Source organism: Pundamilia nyererei, unplaced genomic scaffold (genome assembly GCF_000239375.1).
Source record: "Pundamilia nyererei isolate P.nyererei 1_Seehausen unplaced genomic scaffold, PunNye1.0 scaffold00001, whole genome shotgun sequence".
Taxonomy (NCBI): Eukaryota; Metazoa; Chordata; class Actinopteri; order Cichliformes; family Cichlidae; genus Pundamilia; species Pundamilia nyererei.
In genome coordinates, this window is record NW_005187402.1 from 11,076,611 (window position 1) to 11,097,227 (window position 20,617).

Consider the following 20,617-nt stretch of genomic DNA (forward strand, 5'->3'; position numbering starts at 1 on the left):
TAGCTTTATGGCATCTTTTTTTGGCTTTGTTCATCATTTCAGTTCTTCGCTGGAGGATGACGGTGTCTCAGAGCCATCAGGACATTCCTGCAACAAATAAAAATAAAACTCTGGTTTTAAACATAGCTTTAGGCTTTAATGCCAATACAGTAGAACAGTGATACATCTCACCTTCACTCTCTCCAGCTCTGGTCTGCCTGGGAGTGATTTTTGTGAGGAAAAGGCCTGTGAGGAAAGACAGTAAGGTTGACTCATAGGGTGAGGGAAGAAATAGTGTGCTAGGGTGAACATCAGGCTGCTGCAGGCTCACCTTCTTTGACTGCTGTACCTCCTCTGTGGACTTAGACCTATTTTTCATGTGTTTCTGAGGAGAGGTGTTGGTGGGACACTAGGCAGAGGGAAGGGTCGCATTAGACGGCGAATGATTAAAATTTAGTGTATCAGAGTATCGGGTTCTTAAGTACCTCATTTGTCTTCTGCTCCATGGCTGACTTGAAAGTTTTTCCTCAGAAGTTCGGGGCTGTGGGGACTTAGGATGGATCACTCTGTTTTTCTTGCAAACTTTGGCTGTGCAACTAAAAGGTTAGGAGAAAAAACGAGAGAAACTTTCAAAAAGCGTGACTGCACGCAACAACAACAGACAAGGGAAAGTCATTAATATATCCAGTAAAATGCAAACAATTAATCTTGCCCTAAGCGGTCTGATCCACTGCAAGAGATCCAAGTGAAGCTAGAGCAAGAGAGTGTGCAGTTATGAGCTCTTCTCACTAGAGGGTGTCTCTGACTCAGAGATACACTACTGCAGATTTCAGTATCCTGTTGTTTGTTTTTAGCTTTGGGATTCGCTAGAAGCAAAAATTATGACTGATTACAGGTTAGCTTGGCTCAATTTTCTCTACTGGCAAAACAGGCATACTTTAAAAAAAAAAAAAAAGGAGCGGTGGGGGGGAAGAAGGGGTGGTAATTCTTCTGACCTTGTTTGATTATACATAAATCCACCAAATTTTGTTTTTTAAATTGTATTTCAGTATATAAACATTGCTTGTTGGAGCCCTAACGGTTGACATAACAGAAGCTCAACTTTAGCTGAGAGGACGAAAGCAAAACAGCAAGTCACAGCAAATAAAATCGTGAAAAGAAGGACTGCTCTGAACAAGGACACACACAGTTACTCAAACAGTGATTCCTCGAGAACTGAAAGACCACAGAGAACACTAGGCAACAGTCACAGCTGTGGCTGTGGCCAGGGCCACAGCTGGAGTCATGAGCCCTGTTGGCTGAGGGACAAAACACCACTGGATCTGGTTCAGTGAACAAGAGACTTTTTTTCCCTTTCTTTTTTTAACAGTCCATCAGCCTCCCTTTTGATGTCTGCTTCTCTCTGTCAGGCATACCGATGAGATTCTAATGGTATGAAGGGGTGGTTCAGTGCTGCTGTTCAAAAAGAAGAAATAAAATATGTCATAGGTATTTCAAACAAAAGACTTGAGCTTAAAAGCTCTTGGTTGAACATGGGAACCAACATTATTGAAAGCGGAAACTTTAAAATTGGGAAGTTATTGTAGTTTTCTGATGCTTTTGTCTACATCCTGCAGAGAATAGCAGAAACACCATCTAAGTGGATCTATCACTTTTGCCAATATTTTTTTTCTGGCTCTTTTTCCTATGATTTGCCATTTGTTCTGTCTCTCTGTCCTCTATTCTCCTTCTCCTCTCCCCCAACCAGTCACCGCAGATGGGTGTCCCACCCTGAGCCTGGTTCTGCTGAAGGTCTATTCCTGTTAATAGGGAGTTTTTCCTTCCCACTGTCACCAGGTGCTTGCTCGGAGGAGGTTGTGTAATTCTTGGGGTTTCTTTAATATTGTAGGGTCTTTACCTTATAATATAAATGAACTTGAGGTGACTGCTGTTGTGAATGAATAGTATAAAAATAACTGTAAATTGAATTAATAATGTAATTTGGCATATTGCAACCTAATAAATATGAAAAATGATGTGATAGTAACAGAAATAACTTCATATCCTTGATGTTTCTACATTAAAAAAATACCTGTTTCTAAATCCTGATTGGTGCAGAGACATATGCAACATTACCATTATGTAACTGAGGCAACTGAGTCATTTCACAAAAAGCTGTGTTTTCTTTCAGAGCCTTTAAAGCGTCAATCATTGCTAAGTTTTCAAAATGTAGCACATCTAACAGACAGCTTATCTCTTTCCAAGATGCATGGAATTACAATTTACTTATTACTTACTGATGAGGCTAGAATGCCAAAAACACACACACACACACACACACACACACACACACACACACACACACATATATATACACATATACACACATGTATACATATACACACATATATACATACACACTCTGACTGAAGTCAAACAGTCTACTATTCTGGGCTCCAGTTCTGCCTAATCTTACAGGAAGCATTTAGCCCAGGGCTCATAAAGAATGAATAGGAAATGATCAACGGGAGCACACTCACTCGCTGTGATGGCTGACATCATGGTGGCATCACTTTTGATGCTGCAGGGAACTCTGGTACAAAGTCCTACCTGAAGTGGAATATATGTGATATTCAGTGAGGCCAGAAATACTCCACTTGGTCAGTACCAGTGGAGTTTCTGCTTTCTTTTATACAAGTTCCATTACCACAGAACATGTATGTTTGTTCGGTAGGTACAGCCAGGAGGGATGATGAACTCTCTGCACTTACTTTAAAATGTGCATTATAGTCCTTTGAGGGACAGCTGAGGATAATCTGAGGCTTGATGGCAGGGCAGGCATTCAAAGAGTCCTGAGTGCTCTTTCTGACCAACTCGCTGAAGGAAATGACCTAAATGTGAATGATTTGCTTGCTTGCCTCACTCTGTCAACCCCTGCTTTCCTCTGTTACCGTCTTTTCATCTTTGTGTAGAAGAGAAATTCTTCCACTGCAGACGAAGCCAAGAAGTGGAGGATCGTATAGGTTAGACTGAGGCGGGTGGAAGTCCAGCTCCTTTGTAGCAGAGATAAAAACCCCTGTGGCTTTTAGAAACACTTCGCCAACGATTAGTCCACATGAGCAACAATCAAGGTGGCACATCGAAATCATCACGTCTCTTTTTTTGATATAGATAAAAAGAAATGTACATGCATAAAGCTTTTACATGCCCCTACAGACGGGAGCATACACATGCAAAGCAATCTTTACCATTTAAAGCTACTGAATAAGTTTTGTTCTGCAGGGATGAACAAACAGACTCAATTTGAGATGCAGCAGAAGGAAGAAGATAAGGCAGAAAAGTTTAATGACTACGTAGCCTTTACGATCCTTAATAAACGCTGCTGTTCACATCTGCGTTACGTAAGAAGCAAATCTATTCCGGAGGTTTGAATCCATAACCCTGAAAGAACCTCACACAGAGCCTATCTTTGCGTCCGGGTCAACACTAATTAACTCCCTAACTGAGAAACAGAACATGACAAGAGCTCCTTAAGCATAAGTTTCCTGTGGATGTGTGTTCTGCCTCTACACTGTCACTCCTGCCTTCTTCCTGCTCAACCTAAAGGTCTGCCAAATCACTCCCTCCTGGAAACACAATGAGAAGTCATTAGTTTCATTCGCTGATTTAGTCAAACAGTGATGACACTAGATGCCTGTATCGCTTCAGCCATGTGTTGATGGTTTCAAGTCTTTTGGGAGGAATTCAAACCAGGAGTTCAAAATCAGTGTCTGACATTTCTCAGCCACCACACAAGTGTCTGCAAACATGCTGATCGCAAATCTTCACGTGGCCAGGATTTGTGTAATAAAATGGGCTGTTTTACCACAGACAACACACAGCGAGATGGTTGGAGCACCAAGGTCAGCATGTGAGCAGTGATGGAAGAGAGCACATGAAAATGGCTCAGTGTCAAGGACATTATGCCGTGTAATTGATGATGATGTGCTGTCTGTTTTGTCACACTCAGGTGGGACATGCACACATCCCAACTACACCCAGCTGGATGTATTAAGTCAGTAGCTGACCAGCACAACTGCCCTCTGTCGGAATCACAGCTGAGCCATGTGTATCTCACCTGATACCCGAGTCATGGTTATGACTCCATAATCTTTTCATTCTTAACCCACTGAAGACTGATTGAAGACTGCCCTCCAACTGTGCACAATCTTTCAATCCACATTAATGTGCCTGCATCGATCGGCTGGACAGGTTTTGTTTTATAGCACTTACACATATTTTGCAGGACTCTCTAAGGCGGTGTGAGCTCCCATTAGAAGAACTATTTTAGAAATCCAGAACCTGCTTGTTATTCATCCAGATGTACAATGGACATGAAGCTTAGCTCAAACTGAAAGCTGTAAACAACAAAACAGAGACAAGACAGAGCGCTAGCACAGTCTGAATGAAAACGTGCTTTTCCATGAATGAGGAAATGAAGGAGGCATAGTACTTTTCATCAAGCACAGTAAAGCAGTGAGTGACAGAAGGGAGTGGACGATGAATGATGCGGGTGATGGAAAGAGGAGAAAAAAAGGCACGCACATCTACTGACTGAACGAGCCCTGCAATCATCGCAAATGAGACAAATGAAATGCCTGGGGTTAATTCATACACTCACCTCCTTCCCTCTCTTTTCTCCTCTCAGTACAGTAGGCGTGCAGTGGAGTAAATGACACTCCTCATCTCACTGCTGCTATGGTGTCTGTGAGAGTACACCCCTCTCTGCCCATTCATAGCTCCGCCGACGCACCACTCACGGATGGAGTCAGTAGCCAGCCAGCCAGCTCCCCCCTTCCCCCCTCACACACGCACATCCAAGACTACCACCAGGTGTGTCACTCAAAGCTCTGTGTGCTAATGTCTCCAGGCTGGCAGTGGGAAGCTGTGGGTGTGACAGACAGGTATTGTACACTGCACATCAATGCTGACGTCCACAGCTCTCATCATTACTTTAGGTTATTTCAATGACAATCACATTATACCAGATGATGATGCATGTAAGATGGCTTGACTGAGATACTTTCAAAACATGTACTCTGAAATATGCATAATGCTGACATCATTCATGTTGATGAGACCATCTATGACTCATCCAGATTGTTTTGTAACCCATACAATAGCCAAATACAACAGGAAGCCACCTTCCAGCAACAAGTCTGCAGACAGATTAAGCTGATCATTGGCCACAGAACCAACTTAAAGAGCCAATCATAGCATTGCAGTGCTGTGATTGGTTCTTTTTAAAAAATAAAATAAAAAAAAGGACATCATTATGTGACAGCATTTTCGAAGAGCTTTCCTTTAACCAAGATACACCAGAAGACTCAAGAATGAATAATGTAATCAATGCTAGTTACATGTGTAAAGACTTGCTTTACCCTGTATGAATCACACAGTTGGTCCACAGGGGTTGTGGGGTCTGACTGCACTGCATATAAAACCCAATCACGTAGCATTTCTCAAGCCAGAAACTGACCTCAGTGATTCATCCACCCCCCCCCCAAAAAAAAAAAGATGCAGACAGACAGGATAACAATTTCTTATAAAACACTTTAATTTTTTTCAATACACCCTGTGGATTATCGTTAGAATCATTGCAACCATTTCATTTTTATTATCACATTACTCATTTAATGAACTAGATCTGTAGTCTGAGATGTAGAGAACAGGAATACAGGACATGACCAGGGCTTTGCAAAGTGCAGTCACAGCAAACATAGGGATAATTTAAAAAAAAAAAAAAAAAAAAAAAAAAGGAAGAGAGAAAAAAAAAAAAATAAAAAAAAATAAAAAAAAAAGAAAACACAACACACCTGAAGCATGCAACACACAAATTTAAAAAGAATATATTAAATAATAAATCTGCATCAAATATTCCATGCATGTTGAAGCAAAGAAACCGTGCAAAAAACATTGAAACCCATTTTGGACAGTCACTCCTTCCTGTGCTTAGTTTAAAGAAAACATCACTGCAAAGTACGGCTGTGAAAAAACAGAAGAAATGTGAACGATATATCAAAATCTGTACAGTATTACAAATCAGGGGATGAATAAAATGTATACTAAAACATTTAAAGTTTCAGGGTGACATTCTGACCTATAACTTTTTCATATAAGGTTGAATTAATCATTTCATAGCAAACATTTTCCCCATAAGGATGTGTAGTGTTTTAGAACGACACCATAAATGCTTGCCATGATCTGCCTTATTTACAAATTGGCTTAAAAGAAGGTCATTCAAAAGTATAGAGCAGCATGTGGTAGCACACCGCTTTCTCAGAGCTTATATTGCGAACAATTAGAAAAAAAGTGCTATAGGACTAATTTTTTCTTGCATTAATTTTCTTAAATTAATCATATCACAGTTTTGTGAAATGTTCGTCGTAGTTTTTTGATCACATCTTCGTTCATCCAACACATGATTGTCTTTCAAACTGTTGTTTCCCTCATGTCTGGGGATTTCGATTTAGCAGAGTCGGGGGCTTCCTTCGCTGCTTCGGCTGAATTTTCAGCTGAATTCTTATCCTCAGATTTTGCTTTGGAGTCAGTAGTGGAAGAGCTGGCTATACTGGGATCCTCTGGTTCCTGCACCTGCTCTGTGGGCAGCTGGAGGAAGGAAGGAACCTCCAGCTGCTCTTTGGTGAGAAGACCTCGCTGATCATCCACCCTGGAGTTCTGAGCCCTCGTCAGCATGTCAAGGAACCCTGGCATGGACAAATCATTGTTATTGTTGCCCTCTTGTTCTGATAATCAGATAAATGTAATATAATCTGAATTTCCCAGAGGAACCCACCCAAGGGATTAATAAAGTTTCATCCAATCTAATTTGTAATCTAAATAGTTGATATATTGACAATAATCTTGATATTGAACAGAATTTCAATAATAATATAAAACATCTGAGAAAAAAGAAAAAAAGAAAAAAAAACCTCAATACCGTCACCTGCCAGTGGTGCTACCTACCCCGCCCAAGCCTCCTGGCAGAAGTACCCATTGCATTCCATTGGTCGAGGTCACCGATTCAAACTCATCCAAGACTTTTAGCGGATGCATCTATGGTATCACTTATAAAAAATTCTACAAGGCATTGTTTTCAAGATATCAGATACCCAAACCTGTGTCCATGCCACCCATCCAGCAAGTGACCACAATACCCCATCAGCCTTTTAAAGCTGAGGGGTAAAAAGCTAAAACGCATACGCCTCAAAATGCCCATCCTTTTTAGATGGGTTGGCTAATAAAGATAGTCATACAACTTCACGATGCAACAATCATGTATATTCTAATGAAGTATTACCTACATGCATATATTTTGGCATGCAGATAAAGACTGATATAACAAAATTATTTCCCCACATTGAAAACAACTCAGCTAATTCAATAACCTTAAACCAAACCACACTAGATATTGCCAAGTCATCCTACCGTCCATCTCGCGGTTCTTGGTAGACCTTGGCTGAGCCTTAGCTCTGTCTTGGCTCAGTGATCTGGCTTCTGGACCTGTACTTGCTGCTCCTCCCTGGGGCTAAAACAGATTTCAGCATCATCAACAAATCATTTCTCAGCTCACAAGGTTTAAATCTCAGTAACATTTAGTAAGTTTTCATTTCTAGTTTTAATCATTGAATCTGACGGCGTCTTGTGCAGCCATATACCATTTCCAGACTTAGTTTGAGATCGCTCCTCCTTGCAGTACAAACGAACCTCCTTTAGTGTGTCTCACTTCAACTTACATTTTATCTTGAAGAAAAGGTGTGTGGCTCACAGTCAGAGACCCAACTCTTATTACTAGGGATGCTCCTCAACATAAGGATTAGATCAGCTGGAGTTTGAGGTATATTTATGGCATATTTGAAGCATACAGGTGGCTAGAAAAAGACATCTAGGGAGCAATTTAAAATTGCAGCAGTGCCAAAAATAATTCAAAAGTGCACAAGACCAACACCTGAAGGGCAGAATGGCAAATAAAAAGACATGTTTTTTGTTTATTGAGACCTCAGCAGCATAGCGCATAGAGGTCACACACCCCTTCTAACTTTTGTACCCTTTAGAGTAGCTCAAGAGTGAGTGTGTAAAGAGCTTCATGGAGTGGTTCCCATGGCAAAGTAGCTGCATTCAACCCTTACATCAACAAGTGCAATTCAAACGCCAGAGTCTTAAAGCACGCTGCCACTGGACTAGAGAAGTGGAAACATGACAAATCGCACTTCTCCATCTGGCAATCTGTTGAACAAGTCTGGGTTTGCTGGTTGCCAGAGGAGTGGTAGTCTGACTGCATTGTACAGTCTGGGGGAGGGGGTTTTGGCATATTGCTTTACAGGACTTGGGCTCAGCCCCTTAGTTCCAGTAAAAGGAACTCTTTATGCTCCAGCATACCAAGACATTTTGGACTATTTCATGCTCCCAACTTTGTAGGAACAGTTTGGGGACGGCCCCTTCTTGTTCCAACATGACTTGCGCACCAGTACACAAATCAAGGTCTATAAAGACAGCGGTTGAGCGTGTTTGGTGTGGAAGAACTTGACTGGCCTGCACAGAGTCCTGACCTCAACCTGATAGAACACCTTTGGGATGAATTAGAGCAGAGACTGTGAGCCAGGCTTTCTCGTCCAATATTACCGTCTGACCTCACAAACGCGCTTCTGGAAGAATGATCAAAAATTCCAATAAACACACTCCTAAAACTTGTAGAAAGCCTTCCCAGAAGGAGTGCGCTGGATAAAAGTTATAAGAATAAATAAATCATTAAAGCAATATAGCCTGAAATGTCTCAGACTTTGCCTTCTGTATTGTTTTTGAACTGGTGAAACCTCATAATGAAAGGATAAAAATGTAGGCTAAGGCCTAAATCATTTTAGCTAACATATTCCTTATAGTCATTTAATTTTGTAAACATTTTGTGATACCAAGTTGGAAAACTATAAACGATCATTTCTGACAATATTCTTATTTTACCTTGAATACAAAGAGGTCCGTTAAAATTACCCAAAACCATCTGGTGATCAGGAGGTTTTAAGTCTTCTTTGCAGAGTACCAGCATGTATATGCTTACACTAGTCCATAAAATATTTGTACAGAAAGATTATATAGATTTGACATAATGTAGTTTGTGAATGAGGCCCATTTACACACTGCAACATACCACATTTCATAGATTTATATAATGCATGTTTATATAGATACTGTTAAAAGGGAAATGACTGGTCCCATAAAATAGACAAAAAAGGGCAACATAGGGACTTGTCTAAGAAGGTAATGAAGGTTGTTTAACACTATTCATGTTCAGCCTTGGCTTCATACAAAAATTCTCATTTGAGTTGTTATTTTTCCAAAATAAGTTACCCAAAAGTCACAAAAGAATATTTAAGCCTAAGAATCACAAAGCAGCAATTCAAAGTTTCTTCATGATGGTAAAATTATTTTTGTTGCCGTTTTATTGACGCTTCAATAAACACTGCCTCACCTGGTTGGCTGCAGAACTGCCGCCTCTGGAAATGCTGGTCTGCTCTTTGCCTGTATACACACAAAGATGGAAATGAGTTTCTAACAGAACTCTTATTTTCAGTGTACAAGTAGTCAACAAAAAGCTGACGATGCTACAGAACTTTAGCATACCCATTACGTTAAACACTGACATTAGGCAGATAAAACATCTTAAGTATTAAAATGGTCCTCCTGGGATACAACCACTCTAATTGAATCTACTTAGTTCCTCCTGAACAAAATAAAAAGAATCTGAGGCCGAGAGCACTGATCCAAACTGAAGTCAGATCTAGCCTCAGCAGTCAGGAAAAGAGGTGAGTGAACTGAAAGTGGCACAGCATTCAACAAACCAAATGGACTCAGACATTTTAACTTCAATTTAAAAGAAAAAAAAAAAACCGCCAAAAAAAAAAAGCAAAAAAAAGAAAACAAAAGAAAAAAAAAAAAAAGCAAAAAAGGAAGCAAAAAAAAACATGACCGCAAAATGGACAGTGAAAAGACTCTTCAGACAGCCTCAAGGGAGAGAGCACCACGAGCTGAAAAACACTTTGTACGAGCCATTAAGAAACGATTAAATCAATAAGGAGCCACAGACAGCACAAGAGAACACACAATAATGGCCAATGTATCGCCAACATAATCAGCTGATGGAGAGATGAAATGTGCTGTTATCTGATTTCACTGAAGACTGTTTTCATTTACTTATCAGCTAAGTAGGTTTGTTTTCATCCTGTGGCTTATTGTGCTCCTCTGGTAGCTGCATGCTGTATTACAATAAATGTTATAAACATTAATCAGCCTGTTTCACATTGAGGTAAATTTATGGGTTTCTAAAAAGGTCAAGTATATTAACCTTTGATTTTGTCAAGTCGGAGCGTCTTATTGGCCAGACTAAACACATTGGTGCTCACATTCAGAGGCTCATCACTTCCAACCTGAAACACAAAGCATACACACATGCAGACATACTTAGCTGAACAGTACTATGAGAATCAATCATCTCTGCAGTAAATGGGTTGTGCATAACTTAGAAAAGACAATGCATTACTAAAATAATCTCATTACTCACTACAAACTAGTGTAACGTTTATTAAAAGTAGAACCAGCATCTTAAGGACACACAGAAGCTGCTTACATTAGTTTCAAAATGATATCTTAATAATCTGAACCATGCATTATTCTTAAAATGAGTAATTTTACTAAAGCAATTTCATTAAAACAATAAGCTAAACTTGTGTCTGTGAAAGTTGACAAATAAAGAAGATGACTCATTAAAATGTAGCAGCTTTGCAAACAGAGGCCTTCTTTCCTGTAATAAGAAATGAAAGAAACCGTGGCTGGAAAATGTTTTCTGTGCAGCTGGCTTCCCATTACTGAGAAAGATAAAGGTTTTAAGTAAAGCAAGTTTTTAAAAAATGTAATGTGAAACTTTGAAACGTGAGAAACATTCAAGTGTGTGACTCATTTCAATGCAGCTACAATGACAATGCCAACAAGGGTGTGCCATTCATTTAGTGACAGATTTTGAAATCCATCCTTAAAAGTGACGCTCATTTCCAGCTTTTTTGCTCTACTGAGTATCTTTGCAAGACCTATAGTTCAAAATAATCCTAGACTATACATGGCTGAAAAATATGTAAAAATAGATATTGATATTATAATATTGAAAAGAATCACTGGTGTAACACTTTGAAATTACATGTTTACATAGGTAAATATGCACATTGATTTTTCCTAATAGATTAAAGGTTAAAAGGCATTTCACATATTTTTGTCAGTAGAATTCAACCACAGAAAATCAATCATTCATTTAAAAGTGACAATATTGATAATATTTATATGGAAATGACTCAAAGAAAAGGTAACATATTATAATCCTACTCATATGCAACACTCACCATGGTGACCAAGGCCTCTTGTGGCTTAATATTGTGCTTCTGCAGCACCACAGAGAGAGCTTCCTGCAGTGTCTTACTAGACTTCACCATGATCCCCACAGTTTTACCAGTGAAGGCAATCTCCACCCTGAAACACACACTTATTTCTATAACTTTCCTCTCACACTGTGACTCACACTGAATCAAATGCAATGGAACAGAAATACAGAATTACTGTCAGACAATGTCTGTAGTCACGAGGGCAGCTGGCAAGGGATATCTTAGCAGGAAACCCATTTCTGATTACATTTTGAATTTTATTTAGTCAATGTAAAGGAAGAGTACAAAGATTAATGCTCAGAGGGCTAGACTTTGTGTGCATATTAACACAAGGACTTCCCTCTAATATGGTAAGAAAGGACATGTAGTGGGGGTGTGCAAGCCTGCTATGGTGTCAAAGACAGGAGAAAATAGGAAGTGAAGGAAGTCATTCAGTTGACTCACGCAAACGTCACTCTGAGCTCTAAAGAGACCTGCTGATTTCTCAGTACGGAGCAGTCTTGGTCCAGCGATAATGGTTGCTGCAGAGAGAGAAATTATGTTTCAAACAGAAAGAAACAAGAGGGATTTCTATAGATGTGAACATCAACATGGGTTACTTTGAGGGGGTGAGATAACACAGCACGAAAATGTCAGAACAGGAAGGAGGCAGTCGTCAGTCATGCTCACTGTTGTAAACAACTTTACAGTGTGGCTCAAGTTCCTCAAAAATGCCTCCTGATTTAAAGTTGCAGCTGAAGCACAGCAAAAGTGCTCACCTTGTCCTTGCCATGAAGGTAAATGATAACATCTTTCAGTGGGAAGCCTCTTTTCTCACAAAGGCTAGTCAGCAAGTCTTTGATTGGCTGGCCATTAGGCGTGGGTGCCAAGGAGGCACTGCCATCAGGCAAGTAGACACAGCAGTATCCCCCCTCCAACCCTACACGACTCCCACCTCCACCCCCCAGCTCAGGGGAGCGGGGACTCGAGCGACCATTCTACATCACAGACAGAGAAATGAGAAAAGTGTAATCCCAATCACACATTTTCCTCTATACTAATACTTGTCACCTCAAATATTAGTTTTGTTAACTGTATACCTCCAATCATATAAATTGTAAATTAACATTCATTTCCCATAATTCCAACCAACTCTAAATGCTTTATAAATGTACTGACCTCCATATGCCTGCAGATGGAGCCAAGCTCCACACTACTGGTCGACTTGATGGACAAATGGGACTCTTTCCAGGAAACCACGCCATAGGAGTTGGAATCATTGTTATTGATGAGATTTAAAAATAAATAAATAAAGTCAGAAGATGTACATAAGATATCACAGAAGCATGAGATGTGTCATTTGGCACACATTACCTCCCCAGGATCCTCGTTTCTGTCGCTGTTTCTCTGAGGCACTCTTACCACCTAGAAAGCTGTTAGGGTCTGACTTCTTGCCCTGTTGGAGGCAGCGATGAAATAAATGTCAAACGAATAATAAAACAAGTATTCTTCATCTCGACCTTCAGTCCATCTACCGTATTTTTCGGACCATAAGGAACACCGGATTATAAGGTGCACTGTCAATGAATGGGTCTGTTTTCATACATAAGGCACACTGGATTATAAGGCGCATTAAGCGAAACAAAACAGTCCGATAAGTCAAACTTTACTCAACTCATCCTTCTTGATCCTCCACTTCCGTACCATTGATTCATTAATGTTGAATTCTCTTGCAGCTCCTCTAACCCCATGTTGTTGCAGTATACTAATGACTAACCTCGTATTGTGGATGGATTATCTGAGTTGTTCTCCTGACTGAAGTTTGGTCCGTTTACAGCAGGGGTGCCCAATCCCGGTCCTCGAGAGCTACCGTCCTGCAGCTTTTAGATGCATCCTTGTTCCCACACACCCGAATCAAATGAATGGCTTGTTATCAGGCCTTTGCCAAACACGATGGCATGCTGAAGAGGTAATCAAACCATTTGATTCAGCTGTGTTGGAGTAGGGATGCATCTAAAAGCTGCAGAAAAGAACCCCCCAAGAACGGAATTGGGCAGCCCTGGTTTACAGCATCCTGCCATGCGATTGCATTTGTCCCCAACCACCGAGAACCCTCACATTAACTTTTATCAAGTGGAAAACAGTTAGCGTTCATCCTCCAGCTTCACTGTGTTTATGTTATGCTAACATAGCTGTGTCGCTAGCGATCATGTAGCACAGCATTATATACCAGCTAGCCCAACTTCAGCAACCCTATAAAAGTCACTGCTGTTTAGTTTTGTGTTTTCATTTATGTTAGAAGTGATAGCAGAGCTGTACATTTTATTTTTTCAGGAATCTCTCAGTTAGAACATGCTATATCATGTTTAGGTGGAAACTAGCAAGCTAACTTCCTGCTAACTTCAGTTCGGTAAATTCGGTTCTAGGTCAGTAAACACAACCAGAATTCATACATAAGGCACACCATGATTATAAGGCACACTGTCAATTTTTGAGAAAATTAAAGGATTTTAGGTGCGCCTTATAGTGTGGAAAATACGGTACCTTCTTTTCCCTTAAGGGGACTTTGGAGGCCATATCCTCCCAGGATCCCATGCGCGGAGACTCATTGGAGAGCCGAGGTAGGCCTTTGCCTTCTACTGTTGCCAAAGTGCAGCTCTGATAAAGAGGGGACCGTACAAAGCGCCTGTAGCTGTCCATTTTCATCAGCTTAAATATCTGAAGCAAAGCAACAAGAGGGGGCACCCAGTCATCTGTGTGTCAAAAATGAGTCATAATTACTAAGCAGAAGTAGTAGGGTTGATTCATACCAACCTGCGCTTGAGCTTTGTTAAACATGTCAGGTGTAGGCTGCTGAAGGTCCTTCTCCTCCGTCTTTGCTGTGTCATCAATGTTCACCGAGTAGGGAGCACTCTCAGACAGGTAGGTGCTGTAGATTGAGCGAGCTTCTGCTTTCAGCTGGAAAAAACAGCAAGAGCTCTGTCAGATTGAACTATTCTGAAGGTCAGCAATCAGCTAAACTTTGTTTCTTAATTACAGTTCATGAAGTGCTGAGGCACAAGTAAGATCAGACACTCTGTTAATTTCCCTGTGGATTTCATTTGAATGTACACCTTCTTAAATCCTCTAGTAAGTCACTTATTGTTTGCAAAGCTCCCAAATTACATGGTGGCATTACTTTAAGCATTAAGCACACTCTATGTAGCATAAATTAAAGGAAACCTTTCTGTGGTTCTCTGATGTAAATCATACAGATTTCTAAAGGATAAGGTAAACCTTTCACCTACATAATTATGGCTGATGTATGATCTATTTGGATCCTTTCAATACTTTTTTTTTTATTTCCTCAGTCAATCTCCAATGGAAATAATCTCCACAGGAAGTGAAAGAAAGATTCAGGTCAGCCACAGTCAAATGGTAAAAGTTAGTTTACTTGTGTAACACAATACTATATCCCACTGAATACTCTAAATTATGAGCTACTGTGGATATTAACACATTGGTCCTGGTGATGGGGTTTACACAGGTTTTCATTGTAACCACTAAATATGAACTGTTATAGAGGAATACAAATGTCCTCCAAATTATGATGCATTTGCATTACATAACTTTGCTTTCCAATATATTTGCCAAAAGAAGCTTATAGAGCAAACTGCAACAGCTGGTAACTGTAACAACCATTCTGTAAAATGGAAAATTAAGTAGTTCCCACAAAACCTGTTCTTCATTTTTAATAACTGAATACTTACAATTTCTGCACATTGTTTCACAAGGTAAATCTCCAAAAACAGCCATAAAAATTATCATATAGCAGATCTATTTTTTGCCAACAATGCACAGCTTCTGGCTGTTTGACTGTGGTTGATGCAATTAAAAGTTAGTGTCAGCAGTTAAAGTGCACCAAATGACTTATTGGAGGGATCATCTCAAAATTACAACAGAAAAATGCTTATGTTACTTGAAAAGCAACTAAAATATTACTGAATTACTGACGCACTGCCATCCTCCAATTGCTGGAGACACCCATAGTTACAGCAACAAGGCAACCCTATTCCCACTAAACAGTCCACTTCTTTTCTACAAAACATGTGTTTTAACAAATGTGTGCTATCAGGGTAGTGGTTTACAAATATTTTTCCTGCCATATCCCACTTCAGAAGGCAGGAAAATTCACACTCCACACCCATCAAATATGATCCAAGTTGAAGGCCATCACAACTTCATGATCAAACTCTTGTTAATTTTCCCTTTAAGAATCATATTTACTTCACTCCATACTTTACATCTGGTCCTGCAGTAGTTCTGTCTCCCATAGTACAAGAACTACTGCAATAAAGTATTAATTAAAGATAAATACATAAAAGAAAAGTTTAGAGAGAGTTTGTACCTCATCCAAGGAAGTGGCCGGAATCTTCTTGAACTTTTCACAAGCCTGCCAGAATAAAATGTTCTCCGCACTCACCTCAGACTTTAAGAAGTCCTGCAGACAAACACACACACAGCATTATTAGGTATGGGTAGTGATTAGTTAATGTCAACACTTGAACTCTGCCTGAACTTTTTCCTAACTGAAAATTTTCAACATTAGTTTGCCTCACCGTAAAGTAACGGACCCCAAAAGGGTCCTCCAGCAGTTTCTCAAATGACACGGCCCAGCTCATGACACTGTTGGCTGGGCCATGCTCTCCGGCTGGAGTCCCAGGAAGGCTGGTGCTGCTGCCGCCACAGCCGCGTGCGGACATGTTCAAATCTAAAGCATATCCAGGCACAAACACACCCATTTATCAGCACAGAAAAGCATGACCAAGAGTGAGACTGAATCAGATATTTTCATGCACAGACATGTTCACGTTGTAGAACTGAGATATGTACAGGATTAGCAGCATGCAAGTTGGCTGCTCATGCTTACCTCCATCTGACACTGCCTGGCTCTGTGAACAGAGAGAGCAATCTGTCAAAGAACTTTACTTCAACAGTTAAAACTAAAACTGAGAAAAAGCCTAATACTGAATACTCTGTTATCGTCTGTATAATACTGATAATATTATTCAAATTTATCCTACGTATATTTTCTTCAGGCTGCACAGTCAAAAGGAAAGAAGAAAGTTTACTTTGGCCCCGTTTACACAGGATTGTGGAGATTCTCACTACAGCTCAATATTACTGCAACAACTATACAGCACTACGATAAAAGCCTTTAGGAAGGGAAACACGAACAGCAGCTGCACATTATTTTTCTCTTCTTGTTTTTTTTTTCCAACCTGTAACTCTGTAGCGCAATCAGCCAAGGCTGTTTTTACAGGAAGTGGTTGCAAAACTGGTGACAATAAGCCTCATTCAGCTTTCAGAGCACACAAAATGCACATCTTGTAAATGTTCGCTTCAACCGACACATTTTTTTTTTACAGAAACTGAATGAAATCTGCAGACTATTTAAACACCTGTAACCTACAAGCTGTGATCACAAACATGTTTTCAAGTCACCAAGATACTGATCTGACGTATACACAGAAAAGCTTCAGCTTATGGAAATATTGTTTAAACAGCAGCAAATTAGCTCACAGCAGAATTTTTGGTTTTAATCCATAGGAGACCGTCGATGGATACATTTATGAGCTTTGTCAAGGTTTCCTCTTCATGCTCTGGTTTCCTCCCACAGTTCACAGACGTGTGGGCTCTGATTCTAAAATTGCCCAAAGGTGTGAATGTGTGTGTGTCTACATGTCTGTATAGTCTGTGTGGTAGCAACTTGCCCAGAGTGTGTGGAGGATATAGGTCTTATAAATAAAGTACCATTTTCATAACTGACAGCTGTGAGTGCCATTTTAATCAATGCAAGATTAAGCAACAGTACACGTTGTTTTTAACTGATAATACTAATGTAACGGAATCCTTTACATTACAGAAAAAGGCAAATATCTTCACAACCCTGCACAGTAACTGTTGCTTTTAAAGTAGAGCATTTAACTTTTTATGAATAGATTACTTTCATTTTCATTCTGTGTTTAATATTACCTTTGTGACCTGATCTGTACTTGATATTCTAGCTTTTTAAGTCATTGAGGCAAGCTTCTTAATTATTTGTTTATTTTGTTAATCAAGGCCATGTAAACATCAAGGTTTTGACAACATGGCCAGTTAATCTTGATTTCAGTTCAGAATTTTAGTCAAATGTTAAATCATGAAGTTACATTACTTATAATCTATATAACCAGATATAGATAACTAGATAAAGTTATCTGTCATCCTAAAACTAGCTCTGATTAGGAAGTCCTGCAAGGCACAATTTGCAAAGTAACCCAGCTACATTAGTGCAACACACACCAAACTGGCCATCTACATTGTATAGTTAAAGTGAAATTCAGATACATAACCAAGGCAACACAGGCTGAGGAAGAGGAGAAAATCATCCACTAATCAAAGGTCAGTTTGCTCAATTCCCAAAACAGAATCAATGGGTTTCGCTGTAGAGCTCCTCATGTGTCGATACAATAAAAAATTAGCATTTTATTTTTCCTAATACGTCACTGTATCCTTTTATGCTTGACATTTGCTACAAGCTTACATTTGAGATAAATCTATACATCTATATAGATATATCTATAAATCGACGCACTCTAAGCAGAGAGTGCGTTGTTGTAACCAAAAATAACTGATCTTGACAACAGCCCCTGTCTATTGTTACATTTTGACCATATACGGTTGAAATGGGCTGTCTATCTCTGCAGGTGTGAGTCTCTCTGACTCCACCTCTTCAGTTATTTGCTCTGCTATGCAAATACTGCTTTCATAGTCAATAGTACATTTTCTAAACACTAATGAAAACAATCGATTCGTCACTGTCTTAGCTGTAAACCTTGCATTCTCGTAAAATGCACTTTTAACTCTGAAAAATCTATTAAAGGAGCGATATCAAAATGCAGACATCAAACGCAAGCCACAGAAAGCCCCTTTTTTTAAGACTACGGCAACATCCTGCTCTTGTGACTTAATATCCGTTGATACATTTTCACACCTTTTTTTGGCAGAACTGAACTATTTCAAGAAATGCAATGGTCTCACACCGAGAACACTGAAGCCAACTCAGCCTACACATGACAGATTGGACAACAGGCATGGCTCAGTTTCTCCTTCTGGCTCAGAATGGCCCAGCCTGTTCTCAGTAGCAACCAAGTGTAGCCACACAGGCTGATTCTGGCACTATCAAAGACTGGAGGCAAAACACAAGCCAGCACGAGACAACTGCTCAAACCGTACTTTTGATACTCTGGATTGGAAGTCAGCTTAATAGTAACAGCACCGTTAAAAGCAGATCAAAACAGCATATAGGGAGATTTAGAGTGCCTGCACAGCTACAAGAAGCGTAGTCAACACACTCAACACTAAAATGCCTTGACTAGTCACTGTGGAAGGCCGGTCAAAGCCTCCTATCGTATACGTAACAAGCGTATCAAAGAACTACTACCCAAAGGACGGCCACAGAACCAAGTAAGACCTAACAAGAATGGTGCCAACTCACCATGTGGCCAATAGGGATCTCTAAAGAATTGCTGTTCTTCGCCATGATGGCCCAGACACCAGTTTCAGAGCTGAAGTCCTACGATGTGCACACTGTCAGGGGACACAGCAGAGTGCTCCACCCAAACTTGATGCACACTCCTTACACACTCACACACAAAACTCATCACTTGGGTCTTCCTGTCACTTCCTGCCTGGAAGGGAAGTCTTACCATAGCAACAAGCCACAAAAGAGGAAGTATGGTTACTATGATCAAACTGCTCTCAGCCTACATCTTGAGAAACACTGTGATGTGGGTACACAGGCAGCCAGACTGTCATTCTGCTTTTTTTTATGCGCAGTCAATGAAACGCTTGGTTATTTTGGCTTTCTATCTTTCTAAATAAACATGACAATTTTGCAGATTTAGTGTTAGACCTTAGTTTCAGAATCTGTCGGTTTTACTTTTAACTCATTGCGGCCTAAAGCACACACATTTCAAGTCTTACCCTTCAAACGGGCCTCGTGAAAGAAGCCTTTCTTTGCTATAAGCCCAATTTTGCTATAGGGTATCATTTAACACGTTTCTGGATCATCTGAAAGCAAAACTCGTTACATGGCTTTGCGCAGATTCAAACGAAATGATAAGAGATAAAAATCATCACAGTACCACTCTCTCGCTATTGCAAACAGATGACTCAAGATAACGCTCAGGCTAAAACTGCACAGTCACACATGCACCGAAAGCTCACACTGTATGTGGCATACCTTCTTGTTGTTGCCCAAGATGTTGCTGGCTATGGCGCACAGTTTGTTATATTTCCGTTGCTGCTTTTGGGCTGCAACTTTTGCCAGGCGAGAAAACCTGTTATACACTCCGCTTAAAGTAACCATGGTTCACGATACTAGAAAATACAGAACAGAACACAGTGTAGACAATATTAGCCAGGCGCTACCGTGACTGTATAAATGTTTTCTACAGCCAATTGGGTGCTACTTAACAACTAATTAAGCCCTGACATGCTCACAAGCAGCCCTGGACAATCAGCGGCCCTCTACCCCGGGATAGTTTTTTGGCAGCTTGGAATTTGTTTTACTTAGCTATGATATCACATTAGCCATACTAATTGATAGTACTTAGCTATACTAATTATTAGTACTTAGTAGCTAATAGTACATTTGAGTTGTAATGTTTTAGTAGTGCTGTTAAATTAACACATTGAATGCTACAATAACGTGAAAAAAAACTATTCACTTAAGTGTTTTGCAAAACTCATGAGAGTGGTTTATCGAAAAACAACTCAACATGTTAGCATATATGCTATATAATAAAAGAGACAATATTGATACCAAAAAAAAAAACATGCTACACTAACTAGCACGAAAATTTCATGCATATTTCATGCATTTGGCACCTCCTGGTCCCACAAGGCATTTTTGTGAAACGCTACAGGATGTCGTAGGCCGTCAGTGTATGAATCATTAGGCAGCCAGTGATAGATAGATAGATAGATAGATAGATAGATAATTTTCCCGAAGTACCATGTTAATGTTGAGGATTATACAGTAGCTTGATCACGTTAAGCATGTTAAGTGAATGTGTAGTATATAAAAAGCAAAGGATCAACTTCAGTAGAGATGTATTAAGTGAAACTGATTGGTGGAAGAATTAAAACTGAAAGGAAACGTACACATTTCTAAAGCCAAGTGGTCTCACTAT

General features: G+C 39.9%; 1 protein-coding gene and 1 long non-coding RNA gene across 5 annotated transcripts; both read right to left on the bottom strand.

The window, feature by feature from the left end:
* Positions 1 to 9: 9 nt before the first annotated feature.
* On the bottom strand, positions 10 to 4,845 carry LOC106456489 (uncharacterized). The gene is made up of 5 exons (XR_001290600.1): positions 4,619 to 4,845; positions 465 to 575; positions 311 to 388; positions 172 to 225; positions 10 to 87 (listed from the first exon to the last, which is right to left on the bottom strand). It is a non-coding gene; the product is annotated as an uncharacterized LOC106456489 (long non-coding RNA).
* A 970-nt stretch (positions 4,846 to 5,815) lies between these two features.
* rgs14b (regulator of G protein signaling 14b) lies at positions 5,816 to 19,953 on the bottom strand. 4 transcript variants are annotated; one of them, XM_005719852.2, is made up of 16 exons: positions 19,926 to 19,953; positions 19,666 to 19,802; positions 16,309 to 16,330; positions 15,998 to 16,149; positions 15,787 to 15,879; positions 14,214 to 14,357; positions 13,944 to 14,117; positions 12,774 to 12,855; positions 12,579 to 12,643; positions 12,179 to 12,397; positions 11,865 to 11,941; positions 11,382 to 11,508; positions 10,337 to 10,418; positions 9,464 to 9,513; positions 7,426 to 7,525; positions 5,816 to 6,704 (listed from the first exon to the last, which is right to left on the bottom strand). In XM_005719852.2, the coding sequence occupies exons 2-16, from the start codon at positions 19,789 to 19,791 to the stop codon at positions 6,430 to 6,432; spliced, it is 1,788 nt and encodes a 595-aa protein (XP_005719909.1). In that variant the 5' UTR covers positions 19,792 to 19,802; positions 19,926 to 19,953; the 3' UTR covers positions 5,816 to 6,429. The 4 variants fall into 4 exon arrangements, with proteins under 4 accessions (XP_005719909.1, XP_005719908.1, XP_005719910.1 ...); XM_005719851.2 differs by lacking the exon at positions 19,926 to 19,953 and having other exon boundaries at positions 19,666 to 19,844; XM_005719853.2 differs by lacking the exons at positions 19,666 to 19,802; positions 19,926 to 19,953 and adding an exon at positions 18,919 to 19,049.
* Between the last annotated feature and the right edge of the window lie 664 nt (positions 19,954 to 20,617).